Source organism: Uloborus diversus, chromosome 7 (assembly GCF_026930045.1).
Source record: "Uloborus diversus isolate 005 chromosome 7, Udiv.v.3.1, whole genome shotgun sequence".
Taxonomy (NCBI): Eukaryota; Metazoa; Arthropoda; class Arachnida; order Araneae; family Uloboridae; genus Uloborus; species Uloborus diversus.
In genome coordinates, this window is record NC_072737.1 from 155,328,940 (window position 1) to 155,343,669 (window position 14,730).

General features: G+C 34.7%; 1 protein-coding gene across 1 annotated transcript in view; it reads left to right on the forward strand.

Annotated features, from left to right (window-relative positions):
* The first annotated feature begins 7,083 nt into the window (after positions 1 to 7,083).
* The window catches only part of LOC129226229 (uncharacterized), an 80,753-nt gene continuing 73,106 nt past the window's right edge, over positions 7,084 to 14,730 (forward strand). The window contains exon 1 of the mRNA XM_054860828.1: positions 7,084 to 7,229. Coding sequence (XP_054716803.1) covers positions 7,203 to 7,229 — 27 coding nt within the window. The 5' untranslated portion in view covers positions 7,084 to 7,202. The remainder of the gene's footprint in view (positions 7,230 to 14,730) is intronic.

The window sequence follows — 14,730 nt, forward strand, 5'->3', positions numbered from 1 at the left end:
TTAAAATAGCTAAATACAGTCGGACCTCCATATATCGAAGTAGCAAATTGCCGGAAAAAAATTCGATATATAGAAATTTCGATATATAGAAACTATCTTATTTTATCATAAAAATCTTCTAAAACAGTAAAATTAAAGCTAATTTTCGTGCATGAAACCCAATTTCTAATTTATACGAGCATCGGATCAAACGAAAGTTAATAACTGAAAAATTAACAGAAATTACACATTTTTGTGCCTTCAAATATCTTCATTCTTCGGCAGTTCAACTTGATTTGCAACATGAGGGGATTTTCGTTTTGACAATGTAATCGGAAGAAAAATAAAAAATTAATCTACTTAACTTGAATTATTTTTACTGAAGCTAAAAAGACTAGGAATGATAACCAGCAGACAAAAAGGATAACTTGAAACTGATTTTACACTGTTATTGTTACAACTAAGATTTGAAATAAACTTGAAGGAATATAAGAACTCCATAACGGAACAACGACCTATCTACACACCCCTCAAACCCAGATTTCTTATGAGTTTCTTAGCAACCTTTAGTAAGCATAATTTTCTCCCCTAACCTTCATTTCTCATGAGACAAAACAGTCTACAGAGGAAAAAAAATCTACGAATGTCTCGAAAAAAAAATCGATATATAGAGATTTTTTCGATATATAGAAACAATTTTTCTATGCAATGAACATTGAAATTTGCTGGGATTTCGATATATAGAAAATTTCGATATGTGGAAGTTCGATATATGGAGGCTCGACTGTAATTTAAAAAACCCTATTATGTGCTTGTTTTTCATACGCAGCTTTTTCCAGCAAAGTTTATACCTTAAGGTTCCTAATAGGTGCTAATGTTAAGGTTTTTAAGCTGTTCAAAACTGAGCAAATATTTATTCAAATCAAAAAAATATTTTCCATACATGTTCTTCACCAACAGACTTTTCCAACAAAGTTTGTTCAAAGTAAATCCACCTTTAAGATCGGGAGTTATTTTGACCTTAAATTTCCAGGTAGATCCGGTAAATATGGCAATGAGGGGTCCTCGCCGAGATCTTTCGGCCAAAAAAGATTGTTCGATTCGGATCACTTAAAAGTTATTGAGGAGGGGGGGGGATACAACAGATAGACAGACCAATAAAACGACCGACACAAATTTTCCCCATCTCATAAGCCCACTTGCTAACTTTTTGTTCTTTTATTATTCTTATTCTTTCTTTCTTTTTTCTTCTTCTTTCACTTTCACAGGAAAGTAGGCTAAAAAAAGTGAGGTCAAGGAACTTGTAAAATCCTGTTGGTCGTGGGCAATGCTCAAGAGACACCATAGCAACTACATACTTGAAATTTGGTACAAAAATAACCAAGAGCTCCAGAGTTTGTCCATGTAGCGTTTTGTCTTTTCTTTCTTAATTTCAAATTAGGGGGGGGGGGGGGTTGTAATTAATATTTTAGCTAAGATTCCACGAAAGTTGCCTTTTGAAGGGAGGAAAAATTCCTCACACCCCTGAACATTTTACGTCATTCAAAAAAAAAAAATTTCTAATTCAGATCAAGCTTGTTCCAATTTTTCATTTAACTAGAACATCATATATAGGAGTTTCTATTTTAGCTTAAGTCCTAGGCCATCAGTTCCTAACCGGAGGTTGGTAAACCCCTGGGGGTTCGCTATAAAGCGGGTTCGCGAAGATAATATTATAATGGTGGAATTTTAACATTTGATTGTTCAGAATTTTCATTGATCGGAATTTTTTGAGACAAAGTCATAAGTTCAAGCAATTTCAAGCAAGTTTTTCTCACCGATTATTCATTTGTCTTACACATTGGGTGTTTTTGGTATGAAAATGTTAGCATACTTGCTGACATATTTTACATACAAAGAATTAAGTCGGCTATTACATGGCACGGGATTTTCAGTTTTCATTGAAAATGACAGAACAGAAGCCATAACGAAAAGGCTTCACTTCCGAATACAATGTCTGCAGATGAAAGAACATGAATGCTTTAATTTTCTCGGCAGCTTTTGAGCGGAAAATTCGATTAAAATTGAGGAAAACATTTTGTAGAGCGAATACGAACGTCTGAAACATCTTTCTTTTATTGTCGATGTTTAGATGCTTTTCCAATGCAACAAAGAGCTATCGCACTTCTCATGTGGTGTGTCAAAAATTTGTAGATGGTAAATTCCAGCAGTAACGGAAGGACAGTTCTTACAAAAAAAAAAAAGTTGCATTTCTGTCTGTGAGCTTATCAAAAAACTCATTTAAATTTAAAAAACGGTAACGGAAGGGGTTTTTTTGCGACAAAAATGTCCTTCCGTTACTGTTTCTTAAATTTGATTTAAAAAAAAAAAGTTTGTAACGAAAAATTCTTGGCTTCGGCTTTTTTAGCAACTTACCATGATGAGAAAAACTTCACGAAGCAGTAAATAATGGGAGAGCATTAGTCTTTATGTTATTTAATTTAAACTTAGATATATGATTACATTATTGATATGAGTAAGATACATATTCCGTCTCAGCGGCCAAGAACAACACCTTCCTCATTTCAGAGGAGAAAACCAACTGACCCCGGAGTGTCAAAGTTCAGTCGCGAATAAGAGATCGCAAGGGATGTGGCAGCGCCCTCTAAGCAAACACGTACAAACAAATTGATATGTATAAAAGTCTATGCATAAGTTTTTGAAAAATATGTAATTTGATAAGCTCACAGACAGAAATGCATCGATTTTTTTTCTTTTTTTTTTTTTTTTTTTTTTTTTTTGTAAAAACTGTCCTTCCGTTACCGCTGAAATTCGCCAGATGTGCGATCGCGCTGCAGTTAGTTGCTATAATTTTCACACTACATAGACTAAAATTTACTTTGAGCTTTACGGTTGAAAAAGAGAAAGAATTGCTAGCAACCCAAACATACCATAGGAAGCGTGAAAAATTAAATTCGTGAGTGAAACTTTGCAGTGTGAGGTCCGTAGTAAAAAACAATCAACGGAAATAAACCATTCAACTTAATTTGCGCTTAAAAAAAGTATTATCAAAATTTGAAAAAAAATTCTCCTGAAATTAAGTGAGATTTTAATTTTTTGGGGCCTAAAAATTACCTTTAGGGTAATAATAGGAAGAATTTATTGTTTTTTCTTTTTTTTCAATACACGCATTTTATTCTGTACTTTAGAAAAAGGACAAGAAAAGTCTTCAGCACTCAAAATTTTAATCTACATTTTATGTCGTAATCAAACAGCTAAGCTTGTAGTTCTTTTCAAGAAGACACAAACCTAGAGACCTTTCTAATTTTACTGGAAGAAACGAGCTGATGTGTGCATCACATGACTTCCTTTTACTCCAATTTAATATCATTTTCCCATTATTGACAATTTTAATGTGATTAATTTGTTTACTCTCTAAACATCACCAACAATGGACAAATTGAAACCAAATTTAAAAAAAAAAGAAAAAAAATCGCCAAATTTGTCGCCAAGTTGGCGACAAAACTTAGCGACCAAAAGACTGGCGATATATCGCCAAGTGTCCGACAAATTATAACACAACTTGAGTTTACATCGAAATTAACAATGATTTCCCCACAAAAAGGGGCAAAAGACCCCCTTAGGAACATCCGAATGCAACCAAAAGGGAAGGTGCACAACTAGATCCGACTAGGAGTCTACGTACCAAATTTCAACTTTCTAGGACATACCGTTTTTGAGCTATGCGAGATACATACACACATACGCACATCATAAGTACATACCGACATCACGAGAAAATTTGTTGTAATTAACTCTTGGGTCGTCAAAATGGATGTTTCGGGTGTCTGTACGTTCCTAGGCACATATCCACGTGTGATTGGGTCGAAAAAAAGAACTCAACATTCATTTGGGGGTGACAAAAATGGAAATTAAGGCCGATTTTTGAATGAAAATTTTTTCGTGAATACAATACTTCCTTTTTACTTCCTTTTACAAAAAAGGAAGTATTGTATTCGCGAAAAAATTTTCACTCAAAAATCATCCCTAATTTCCATTTTGCTCATCCTCGAATGAATGTTGAGTTTATTTTTCAACCCGACCACACGTGGATATATGCCTAGGAACGTACAGACACCCGAAATATCCATTTTGACGGTTCCCGAGTTAATTACAACGAGTTTTCTCGTGACGTCTGTATGTACGTATGTATGTGCGTATGTGTGTATGTGTGTATGTATGTCGCATAACTCAAGAACGGAATGTCCTAGAAAGTTGAAATTTGGTACATAGACTCCTAGTGGGGTCTAGTTGTGCACCTTCCTTTTTGGTTGCATTCGTATGCTTCAAAGGGGGTCTTTTGCAACTTTTTGGGGGGAAATCATTGTTAATTTCGATGTAAACTCACATGGTGTTATAATTTGGCGGACACTTGGCGATATATCGCCAGTCTTTTAATCGCCAAGTTTTTTCGCCAACTTGGCGACAAATTTGGCGATTTTTTTTCTTTTTTTTTTTAAAATCTGGTTTCAATTTGGCCACTGTTTGTGATATTTAGAGAGTAAATAATTGAATCATATTAAAACTGCCAGTAATGAGAAAATGACATTAAATTGGAGTAAAAGGAAGTCATGTGATGCACACATCAGCTCGTTTGTAAAAGGAAGTAAAAAGATCAATTTGCTGATCGGAGTCAATTTCCTAAAAGGTATTTTTAAAGATTATTCTTGAATTGACTTCTGATTTAGTGTTACAGATTAATGCACCGCTGTGTCAGGAAAACCTTTTGGAATTAGGTATTCGAGCGTAATTTTGAGTGTCTTTATATGCAAATACTCTCATCTTAAGACATTTTTCAAAGTTAACTGAAGCTCAACAAAGAATAATCACTGGGTTTCTTTTCTGTTGAATTTGTTTGCATTTATTTTCTAGCTATCAGTTTAGTTATTAGCAATATTTGACCTTCAGTATTTTTCAATTTTGTTTTCGTTCCTGAACTATGGAGCAACTTCAAAAAAATAATAATAAAAATAATAATAATAATAATAATTTGAACTTTGACATCTTGAATTCAAATTATGTTTTTCGCAATTACGAGTGCGTGTGTGTTTCTGTCTTTATGTCTGTGTGCAGGCATGAGTGTGTGCGTGTGTAGATGTGTAAGTATGTTTGTGTGTAGTTGTGTGTATGTGTGTAGGTGTATGTAGGGTATGTGTGCGTGGGTAGTTGTGTGTATGTGTGTAGGTGTATGTAGAGTATGTGTGTGTGGGTATGTGTGGGTAGTTGTGTGTATGTGTGTTTGTGTGTGGGAGGTTATGTGCATGTGTATGTGTAGGTGGTTGTGTGTAGGTGTCTGTATGTATGCGTGTGTGTAAGTGTTTGTGTGTGTAGGTGTATGTGTATGTGTAGGCAAGTAAGTGACGCAACTTGGAGACTGTTTTCGCTAGAGGATCAGCATCGTGAGGCGGCCGGTCGACCATGGTGCTGCAGAGGGAGGCGGAGGGGAGCCGGGGAATAAAATCATAGGAATTAAAACTGTCAAGAGAGAACAATAAGCAATCGTGATTGCTCAAAAATCTCCCTAATTTCATTGTGTGCGTGTGCCTCTACATACAATGAACTAATAAACAGAATACTGCAACTTTTGAACTTATGCCGCTCCGGCTCTGAAGTACAGATGTAATGACTCCAACTATCATTTCCCTCTACGTTTTGTACGCTCAATTATTTACGAACACACACACAACACAACTTATACGCCACGGTGGCATTATGGCCCAACACTACGCCAGTAGGTCGGTGTTGGTTTTACCTCCTTCAGTCCCCATTAGCCCGATACTGCAGCACCTCCTGTAGTTTATTTGAACTGACACAGCTCGTTTTATCACGAAAATTAGTGAAGAATACATCAAAGAGAATAAATAAAAAATGCATCAAGGTAAAACAGATCCAACTGTCACCTCCTGATATATTCAAATGATATATATTTAATGGCTTAGTTTATTAGTTCAGTTTTTCATTCCAATGTAACTTTTAGTCTTATTTGCTGATTTGCTTTGTTTAGAAATTAAGCATTAAATTTTAAGTTTTAGTAAAATTTATTTTGACAACATTTGGCGGTGAAGTAAACACTTGATGTGCAGTTTGCCATAAAATTTTTTGAATGGCCAAGTGTTTCTCATTATGATTATTCCCCTAAAAGCATACTCCGATTGGTGTGACAAAAATCGACTCAAAATGATGAGGGAAAATAATAAATGTAAATCAATATTGATGAGTTTTATGCTTAGATAATAATTTCAGTTTTAAAAGTTTTTTTTTTTCATAAATAGCTTATAAATAATTTTGTTAAGCATATTTTCATCAAGTTCTTTTTTTCTTTAGGTGGGAGTGTGATTTTAATGTTATTATAATTATGATGAGCTCTGTATTTAAATTCTATTTTCTACGTGAGGGGGAGCGGAATTTTCATTTTGTTCTAACCGTAACGTGTATATTAATGCGGCTCTTGCTAACTGGCGAAAGAATCTCCGAGAACCAAATAGGATTGCGAAGCTGTCTTCGGTTGTTGGTTAGCGCCAGTGAGCGGGGGACGGGGCCCCCTAGTTGCTCCAGAAAAAGGGAAAATTGTAAAACGCCTGATTACAGTTCTTGATTGTAACTTCAAGAAAAATCAGTAAGAAATTTAGTGTTGAAAAAAAAATCCTTATTAATCTCACCACGTGTTTATATTTTTTTAAAGATTTTTTATTTCTTCATATTTATTTATTTATTATTATTTATTTATTCTTCATGTTTATTTATTGTTCTTGATTGTAACTTCAAGAAAATTCAGTAAGAAGTTTAGTGTTGGAAAAAAAAATCCTTATTAATCTCACCACGTGTTTACATTTTTTTTAAATATTTTTTATTTCTTCATATTTATTTATTTATTTATATTACGTCATTGCCTTCACAACAACTGCGAAAACCCAATTTTACATTTCGTCAGCCACATGAGTAAAGAAAAAACAATCATTCGCTAATATTTAGCATCCGGTACTGAGCCAATAATTAAAACACAACGTCGCCATTAAGCCTTACACCGCGACGAATCAGCCCCGTCCCCGTCGTCTCTCTCGACATCAGAAGTCAGATCGGCAAAGCAGTGCGTCTGACCCGTCGCTGCTTTTGAATGACCGAGACAAAACCAGCATCTGCTCTTTCTTCGGGGCTAACGATGATCGACACGGGATAGCGGATTCATGTATCGGAAGTACTATTTGGTAGAGGTGAGTCTCTGTCTCAGCTACACCCTTCTCGAAATATTAGCCGAGGCTTAGCGAATCTAGAGTTAGGCCTAGCAAGAGTGCCCTTTGAGCACTGGCCGACTTAGTCGACATTTTGGTGTTCCCTACTTTTCACTGACACGAAATTTTCTCCTTCCAGGTTTTTTAGTTTCAACCTTACCTTTTGATATATTTTGGGGAGGAAATTTTAAATGTAGACGAAAAGTAGGGTAAACCGACATTTTCGCCCCAAGAAAAACTTGGATCTAAGTGCATCCCGATGGGAGGTCAAAAGAGGTCACTCTGGCCACGGTAAATAAATAATTAACGTTTTAAAAAAATAATTAGACGTACATTTGAAGGGCTCGAGGCGAGAAAGTGACATGCCACATAATGTGAATTTTCAGTAGATCAATTTCCAGTTTATAAAAAATATTTGTAGAATTTTTCTAAGTTATTATACATTCTATATTTTACAATACTAAAACCAAATATGTCTTTCTCCAAATGACGTAAATCCATTTCCATGTTCATTTCAATTTTAGCTATGAGAAACAAAACTTTTGATTGAAAAGTCACTCTTTGTGACTTGTCACATTTCTGCCTCAAGCCTTTCATTTAGAAATTTATTGTAGAAAGGTATTAATTATAAGCACTTATAATACCCCACACTAATATTAATATTACGGAGAAGGAATGGGAACTATTCAAATTTGTAAAAATTTTGATCGAAAAGTCACTCCTCGTGACAGGTCACATTTCTGCCTCAAGCCCTTCATTTAGAAATTTATTGTAGAAAAGTATTAATTTTAAATGTTTACACATTCTATACCTCTTATAATATCCCACACTAATATTAATATTACAGAGAGAGAATGGTGACTATTCACATTTGTAAAAAATTTGATCGAAAAGTCACTCCTTGTGACTTGTCACATTTTTGCCTCAAGCCCTTCATTTAGAAATTTATTATAGAAAAGTATTAAGTATAAATGTTTACATTTTCTATAGGGTCTGGTGGGGTAAAGTGGTCATAAAATCGTAGGTTTTCAACTTAGGTGGATAATAAATACAATAAATTCTTTAAATACTTCAACTTTTTTTGTTATTATTTTACATTGCATTATTAAAGAACACGTACATTGAATTTCAGGGAAAAAAATATTGATTTAAATAGTTTTCTAACATTTTCATTTCCCTTTGTATTTATGACCACTTTACCCCATGGGGTGGGGGAAAGTGGTCATAGCATGGGGTAAAGTGGTCATAGTTAAAAACAGCTACAAAACTGTTACAAATAACCCTATTATTTGTATATTTTGGTTATTTTTATAGTTACAAGTATATGTACGAGTATATGCGGGTATGCACGAGTATATACGTGTCGTTTAAACAAGAGTAAACATGTTCTTATATGAATAAATACTTGTATACATCAGATACATGCATGCATGTGCCTACTCAAGTATATTCGTGTATACACGAGCGTATAAGCATGTATACGTGATTGCCTACAGGAGTGTATACGTGTCTACACGAGTATATACGAGTCACGTGTATATGCGAGTATATACGCGCAAAACGAACATTATTTACGTGTTTGCACATGTATCTCGAGTATATATGTGCATACCTGAGTTTCTGAGTATATACGTATATAGTCGACGTATATACGCATATATAAGTGTACATAGATACACTACTGGCCATTAAAATTGCTACACCAAGAAGAAATTGCCAGAATAAAGCTAAATTTTACATACGTGATAATAAAATTGACATTAGAAAGTGATTACAAAATTAAAGCAAATTGATCATTTATGGTTGGAAAAATCTCGAATAAATGGAGGTTTAAGTACCCTGTTAAGACACCTCTAGCGTGAATGTACGATGTACTTGAAGCGAAACAATCGGGCATTGAGACATAACAGTCTCCTACGATATCCTGCGTCATCTCGTACCAGTTGCTGTAAACGTGTCACTCATTCGATCAAACTCATACGTGTTAGCACTCACGACGGGGCTCCCAGGAACCATTTTTTAACATGACAATGCTCGGTCAAACACAGCAAGGGTGAAAAGGGATTTCCTCTTCCGCATTATCCCTTTCTCTGGTCTGCGTGATGCTCTGGTCTGCGATTTATGACTTGTCACAAATTGAGCATATCTGGGATCACTTGAGACGGTAAATTGGACAGCCTGTAAATTTGATCAAATTAGTGGCGCGTTTACAGCAACTGTGGTACGAGAAGACGTAAGACATCGTACGAAACTGCTGTACCTCAATGCTCGACCGTATCGGTTCTTAAGTTCCAACTAGAGGTGGCGCAACAGGGTACTTAAACCTCCATTCATGTGAGATTTTTCCAGTAATAAATGATCATTTTGCTTTCATTTTGTAATCGTTTTCTAGTGTCAATGTTGCCATCACGTGTGCAAAATTTTGTTTCATTCAGATTATTCCTTCTTGGTGTAGCAATTTTAACGGCCAGTACTTACATACATATACGGGTATACACGAGTTAATTCGTGGATATATCCAGTGCGTGTTTGGTACGTGCCTACTCACGTATATATATGTGTGTGGAAGCAAGAGTATATACGTATGCTTATGTGTAAACACGATTATATACTTGTTAGACGTATATACGTAGATTTACGTGTAAACATCAGTACATGTATCCACGTATATCTACGAGTATATCCGCTAATATACATGTATGCTTACATAGTGAATCCAAGATCTTGGGCAAAATCTAAGTGGTGTGAAAGGGGAGGATAAGAAGCAAAGAATCGTAAGGAACTTATGGTCGTTGACGCGCTACATGCACACAAAGCCAGAAATCGATGGAATGAAAACAGGTCACAAATTTGTTACACAAAGATGATTTTACCCGACATTTTAGTTCTTAAGAAATATTTAGACAGTTGTTAAAAAGTAAGGCCTGTAGTAGCTCTAATACACGCATCGCAACAAAGGCGCAGCGACTGATGAAAGTTTTTCAAGAGTCTCGTAATTGCAACAGAATGATTACGACGCATGTATTACATATGCCGGCCGCAAGTTTCATCAATGACTTTAAAACTTTCTTAAGTCGTTGTGTAAAATTGTCTTTTTTGTAATAAATTTGTGACCTGTTTTGCATTCATTATTTTCTGGTTTTGCGTGCATGTAGCGCGTCAGCGTTGAGTTTGTGGCCATATGTTTCTTATAATTCTTACTTCTTATCCTCCTCTCTAACACCTTTTAAAAATTTGCCCAAGAGTTTAAACTCACCCTGCATGCTTGTATATCATATGCTAGTATGTAAGTGTCAGCTTGAGTATGTACGTGTATATACGTCGTGTCTACGTGAGTATATAAGTGTTCGTATATGTACGAGTATAAGCGGGTATATACGTGTATAGTCGAATGTATATCTGTATAGATAAAAAATACTACGAGATACCCAAATACGTGTTTATTGGTGCATTTATGTGATATATACGTGCCTACACGAGTATATGCGTATGCATGCGCATATACTCATATATTTAACCTTGTTTACTGTAAAAATAATGCATATTAAGTGAAATTAATATTTAATTGATACCTGCCTTATACTTAAAGATTAAGTGATTTTAAAAGAACAATATTCGTTAAGCCTAATATTATGACCACTTTACCCCATCTTACTAAAATTGTTCTAAAAAATTATTCAAAAGAGATTCAGCTAACTGCTAATGAGTATGAGTTCTTGAGACATGTAGGAAGCTTCCTGTGCAGTCAATCTGTTCATAATTCTAACAAACAAAATTTCCCAAGGAAGTTAAAAAAGGTGTTTATATTTTTAAAAAATTCATAATCACTCAAAATATTTTTTTTACCAAATAAAATTTTGCCAGTTGTAAAATTTTGTATTCAAAATATAGTTTCTAACTGCACTACTCTAAAATAAAATTTTCACATTCATTCGAACATTTATTTTTATGGTATAGCCATTTATTTGAATTATGACCACTTTACCCCATTGACCACTTTCCCCCACCAGACCCTACCACTTATAATATCCCACACTAATATTAATATTACGGAGAGGGAATGGGAACTATTCACATTTGTAAAAATTTTGATCGAAAAGTCACTTTTTGTGACTTGTCACATTTCTGGCTCGAGCCCTTCATTTAGAAATGTATTGTAGAAAAGTATTAATTATAAATGTTTACATATTCTATACCACTTATAATATCCCACACTAATATTAATATTACGGAGAGGGAATGGGAACTATTCACATTTGTAAAAATTTTGATCGAAAAGTCACTCCTTGTGACTTGTCACATTTCTGCCTCGAGCACTTCATTTAGAAATGTATTGTAGAAAAGTATTAATTATAAATGTTTACATATTCTATACCGCTTATAATATCCCACACTAATATTAATAATACGGAGAGGGAACGGGAACTATTCACATGTGCCTCAACTGTTTTGTTCACAAGTGTCCCGTCACTTACCTAAAAACTAACTTTAACAAATTAAAAAACTTAAACCAATAAAAATAATTGAATGTAAATTCATAATTATTAGAAGGATAAGGTGGGGCCTTGAGAATGTGTTTACGTGTAGGCTCGTGCGGTTCTTGTTTTCATTGGCATACATTTACCTGCAGGTTCATACAATAGTTAACAATAATTTAGTTTAGCTCGTTAGTTAGTTTGAAATATGTTTTCACGTTACGAAGACAGATATGAAATTAAACACTGGGGGGGGGGGGGAGGGTCACTCTGATCTTCCTAAAATATCATTATTTGGAAAAGTTTGCTAACTATTCGGAAATTTAGAAGCAATATTGTAACATTGATAGCTATTCTTTATTTTTAAAATTATTTTTAATGATGTCTAATGTTCCTTTTCATTAGATGTCATGCCTGTACATGTAAATGCTTGTATTTTATCATTTGGAAAAATTTGGAATTTCATTCGGTGGATTGAGAATTCCCCCCCCCCCCCGCTCCCCCTCCCAAAAATCTTAGTTTGGTGCACGCCTGTTTGCATCCAACCTAGTTTCGAGCATTTTTTGGTTCTTTGAGAAATGAATGTATTTAAATGTAGGTGGGTGTGGTTCTTTTCCTTTTTTTTTTTTTTTTTTGACATGATATGTATTGAGTAAGTACCCTTTTATTGTCCTCCCCTGTAAAAATTTTAATTATAAACGTATAGGAAAGTACTTTATTATGGATGATATTTTCTAGGGTATAGATGAGAAGTTGAGAAAAAGCTCATTTCCGGAAAATCTGGCTAGATATATGACTGGTTTCTTCAAGTAAAAGTAAAATCTTCCTGTGAACAATTTCGCTTTCATCCCTCACTTATTTTATGTTTGAATCTATGAAATGTTCTTTTACGGTCTAAATTAGTCAAATATCGATCAAACAACCTATCAGAAGCTTAGTTTCCAGTTTCCTTTAAAACAGTTTTGTTACACATACTAGTAGCAGGTGTTTTGGAATAGGAGGGAAAATGACTAACTATGACTCCGACGTCGACTCCTTTAATTCGTAATCAGTCTGTTCCTTTAAAACGGTTTTGGTACACATAATTGTAGCGGGACTGTAGAATCGGGAAAATTACAGACTTCGACTCCGACTCCGACTCCTTTAACTCATAATCAATCTGAGCCGGCAGCTGTTGCAGACTGTGGACTCGAACGGTCAAGAACCGACTTCGACTGGACTCTTGGAATTTTAATATCTTGGACTCCCGGCTCCGACTTCTTCACTCAAAAATCCGTCCAACTCCGACTCAACAGCCCCGCATACAAGTGGCATAACGTGCTTCGTTTTGGATCCAAAATGGCGAGCGAGTCGACCTCTCTAATGCAGCACCGTTAGGCCTAACCATATTTGATCGCTGTATATTTGCCATTCTTTCTTGGTTGTGTACCAAGCAGAGGATTGTTATTTTGTTTTTGTCTGAAAGTTAAGTTGATTTTTAAGACATTCGTGGTGATTATACTGTGTTTTTGTGGGAATTTCTGATTGAAATGATTAGAGTGAGAGAGGAGCAGGGCAAAAATCAATACACATGCGCAGCAGGAGCAATCGATAATTCTTCTCTCCGAGAGTTAAAATGAAGCGAAAGTGTTTATTTCTCTAGGTTTTCATTAAACATTTTTACTTTTCTTGCCATATATTAGGAGTGAAATAATTTTTAGTGCGATGTATAAAAAATTGTACTACTTCATTAAAAATGTTTTCCGTGTTTGAGATTTTTATACTTTATTGTATTTATATACATTTTTGCAACCGTAAATATTTTTTTCCTTCAAAAAAAAAAAAAAAAATTAAACATAACATGCAGCAAGAGCTAAAAAATATTCATGAAATGTATTTAGAGATTAACTAATAACTACAATCTTACAGCTTAAAAAACTTCGTTTTGAAATTATTTCGCGCGATTTTTAAACGGGAAAGTTATACGAAAGTATGTTTTGGCAACTTCGGTATCTTTTATGGGCAACTGACTTTCTAAATATTTTTTACCTTTAAGAACAAAGTTTTTGTTCCTTTTCTGTGGTAAAAATAGTCATTTAAAAAAAAGTCTCCTTAGTATAATATTGTTAAAATGTGTCAAACTTGTGATATGAAATAAATTATTTCAATATAAGTATTGAACATAAAACCACAAAAATGTTTTCTAGCGAGGAGATGGTATAAATTTGTTTTCCAGAATAAATTACAACATAGTTCTTATACGTATCGAGGGCGATAAATCCGATACTAGAAGCCTAATTTTTCGCAACTTTCAGATTTTCAAGCTATACGCGATTGATGTATCGCATATGACGGTACACTGTCAAAACTACGGGTGCCTTTGACTAACTATTTGGCTCCCTGGGGTGAAAACACCGAGCCTCAGGGTGCAGTAGAGGCTAGGAAGTGTGATTAAGGTGAAAGACGCTAATAAATGTGAAAACGGACCTCCTAAATGCATGGGTGAAACGCTGGCGCATGCGCTCTCCGCTCTGACATCATTCAACCACAATCAATGGCGGACGCATGAATAACTACGCACATGCACTTTCCCATTGAATGAAGTACGAAATTGGATTAAAACTTATAAGTTTCTGCGATTTACTCTTCAAAGTTTCGCGTAAGTACATGCATTTGATCATAGTGTAGCTTTTAAGGCTTTCGAACATATTTAAAATTGTTTCAAAGGTACGTTGATTCTTCAGATAGCCGTTATATACATTTGCTATTCCTATCATGCATAAATTTTACCTAAAAATAGCTATCAGCATCGGATAAGTAACATTTAATAATCAAAACGCTTAAATTAGATGATATTTGAAAAGTTATTTCAACTATTAATTTTGACTATGTGGTTTTACTTGCTTGTATTATCAACAATCTTGTGGATTTTTAACTAAGAGATTCATTGTTAGCAATGTGATGCACTCAGCAAGTGAACGGAAACTCTAATTACGATGATGCAAATAGCAAAAACATAAAAGCACGAA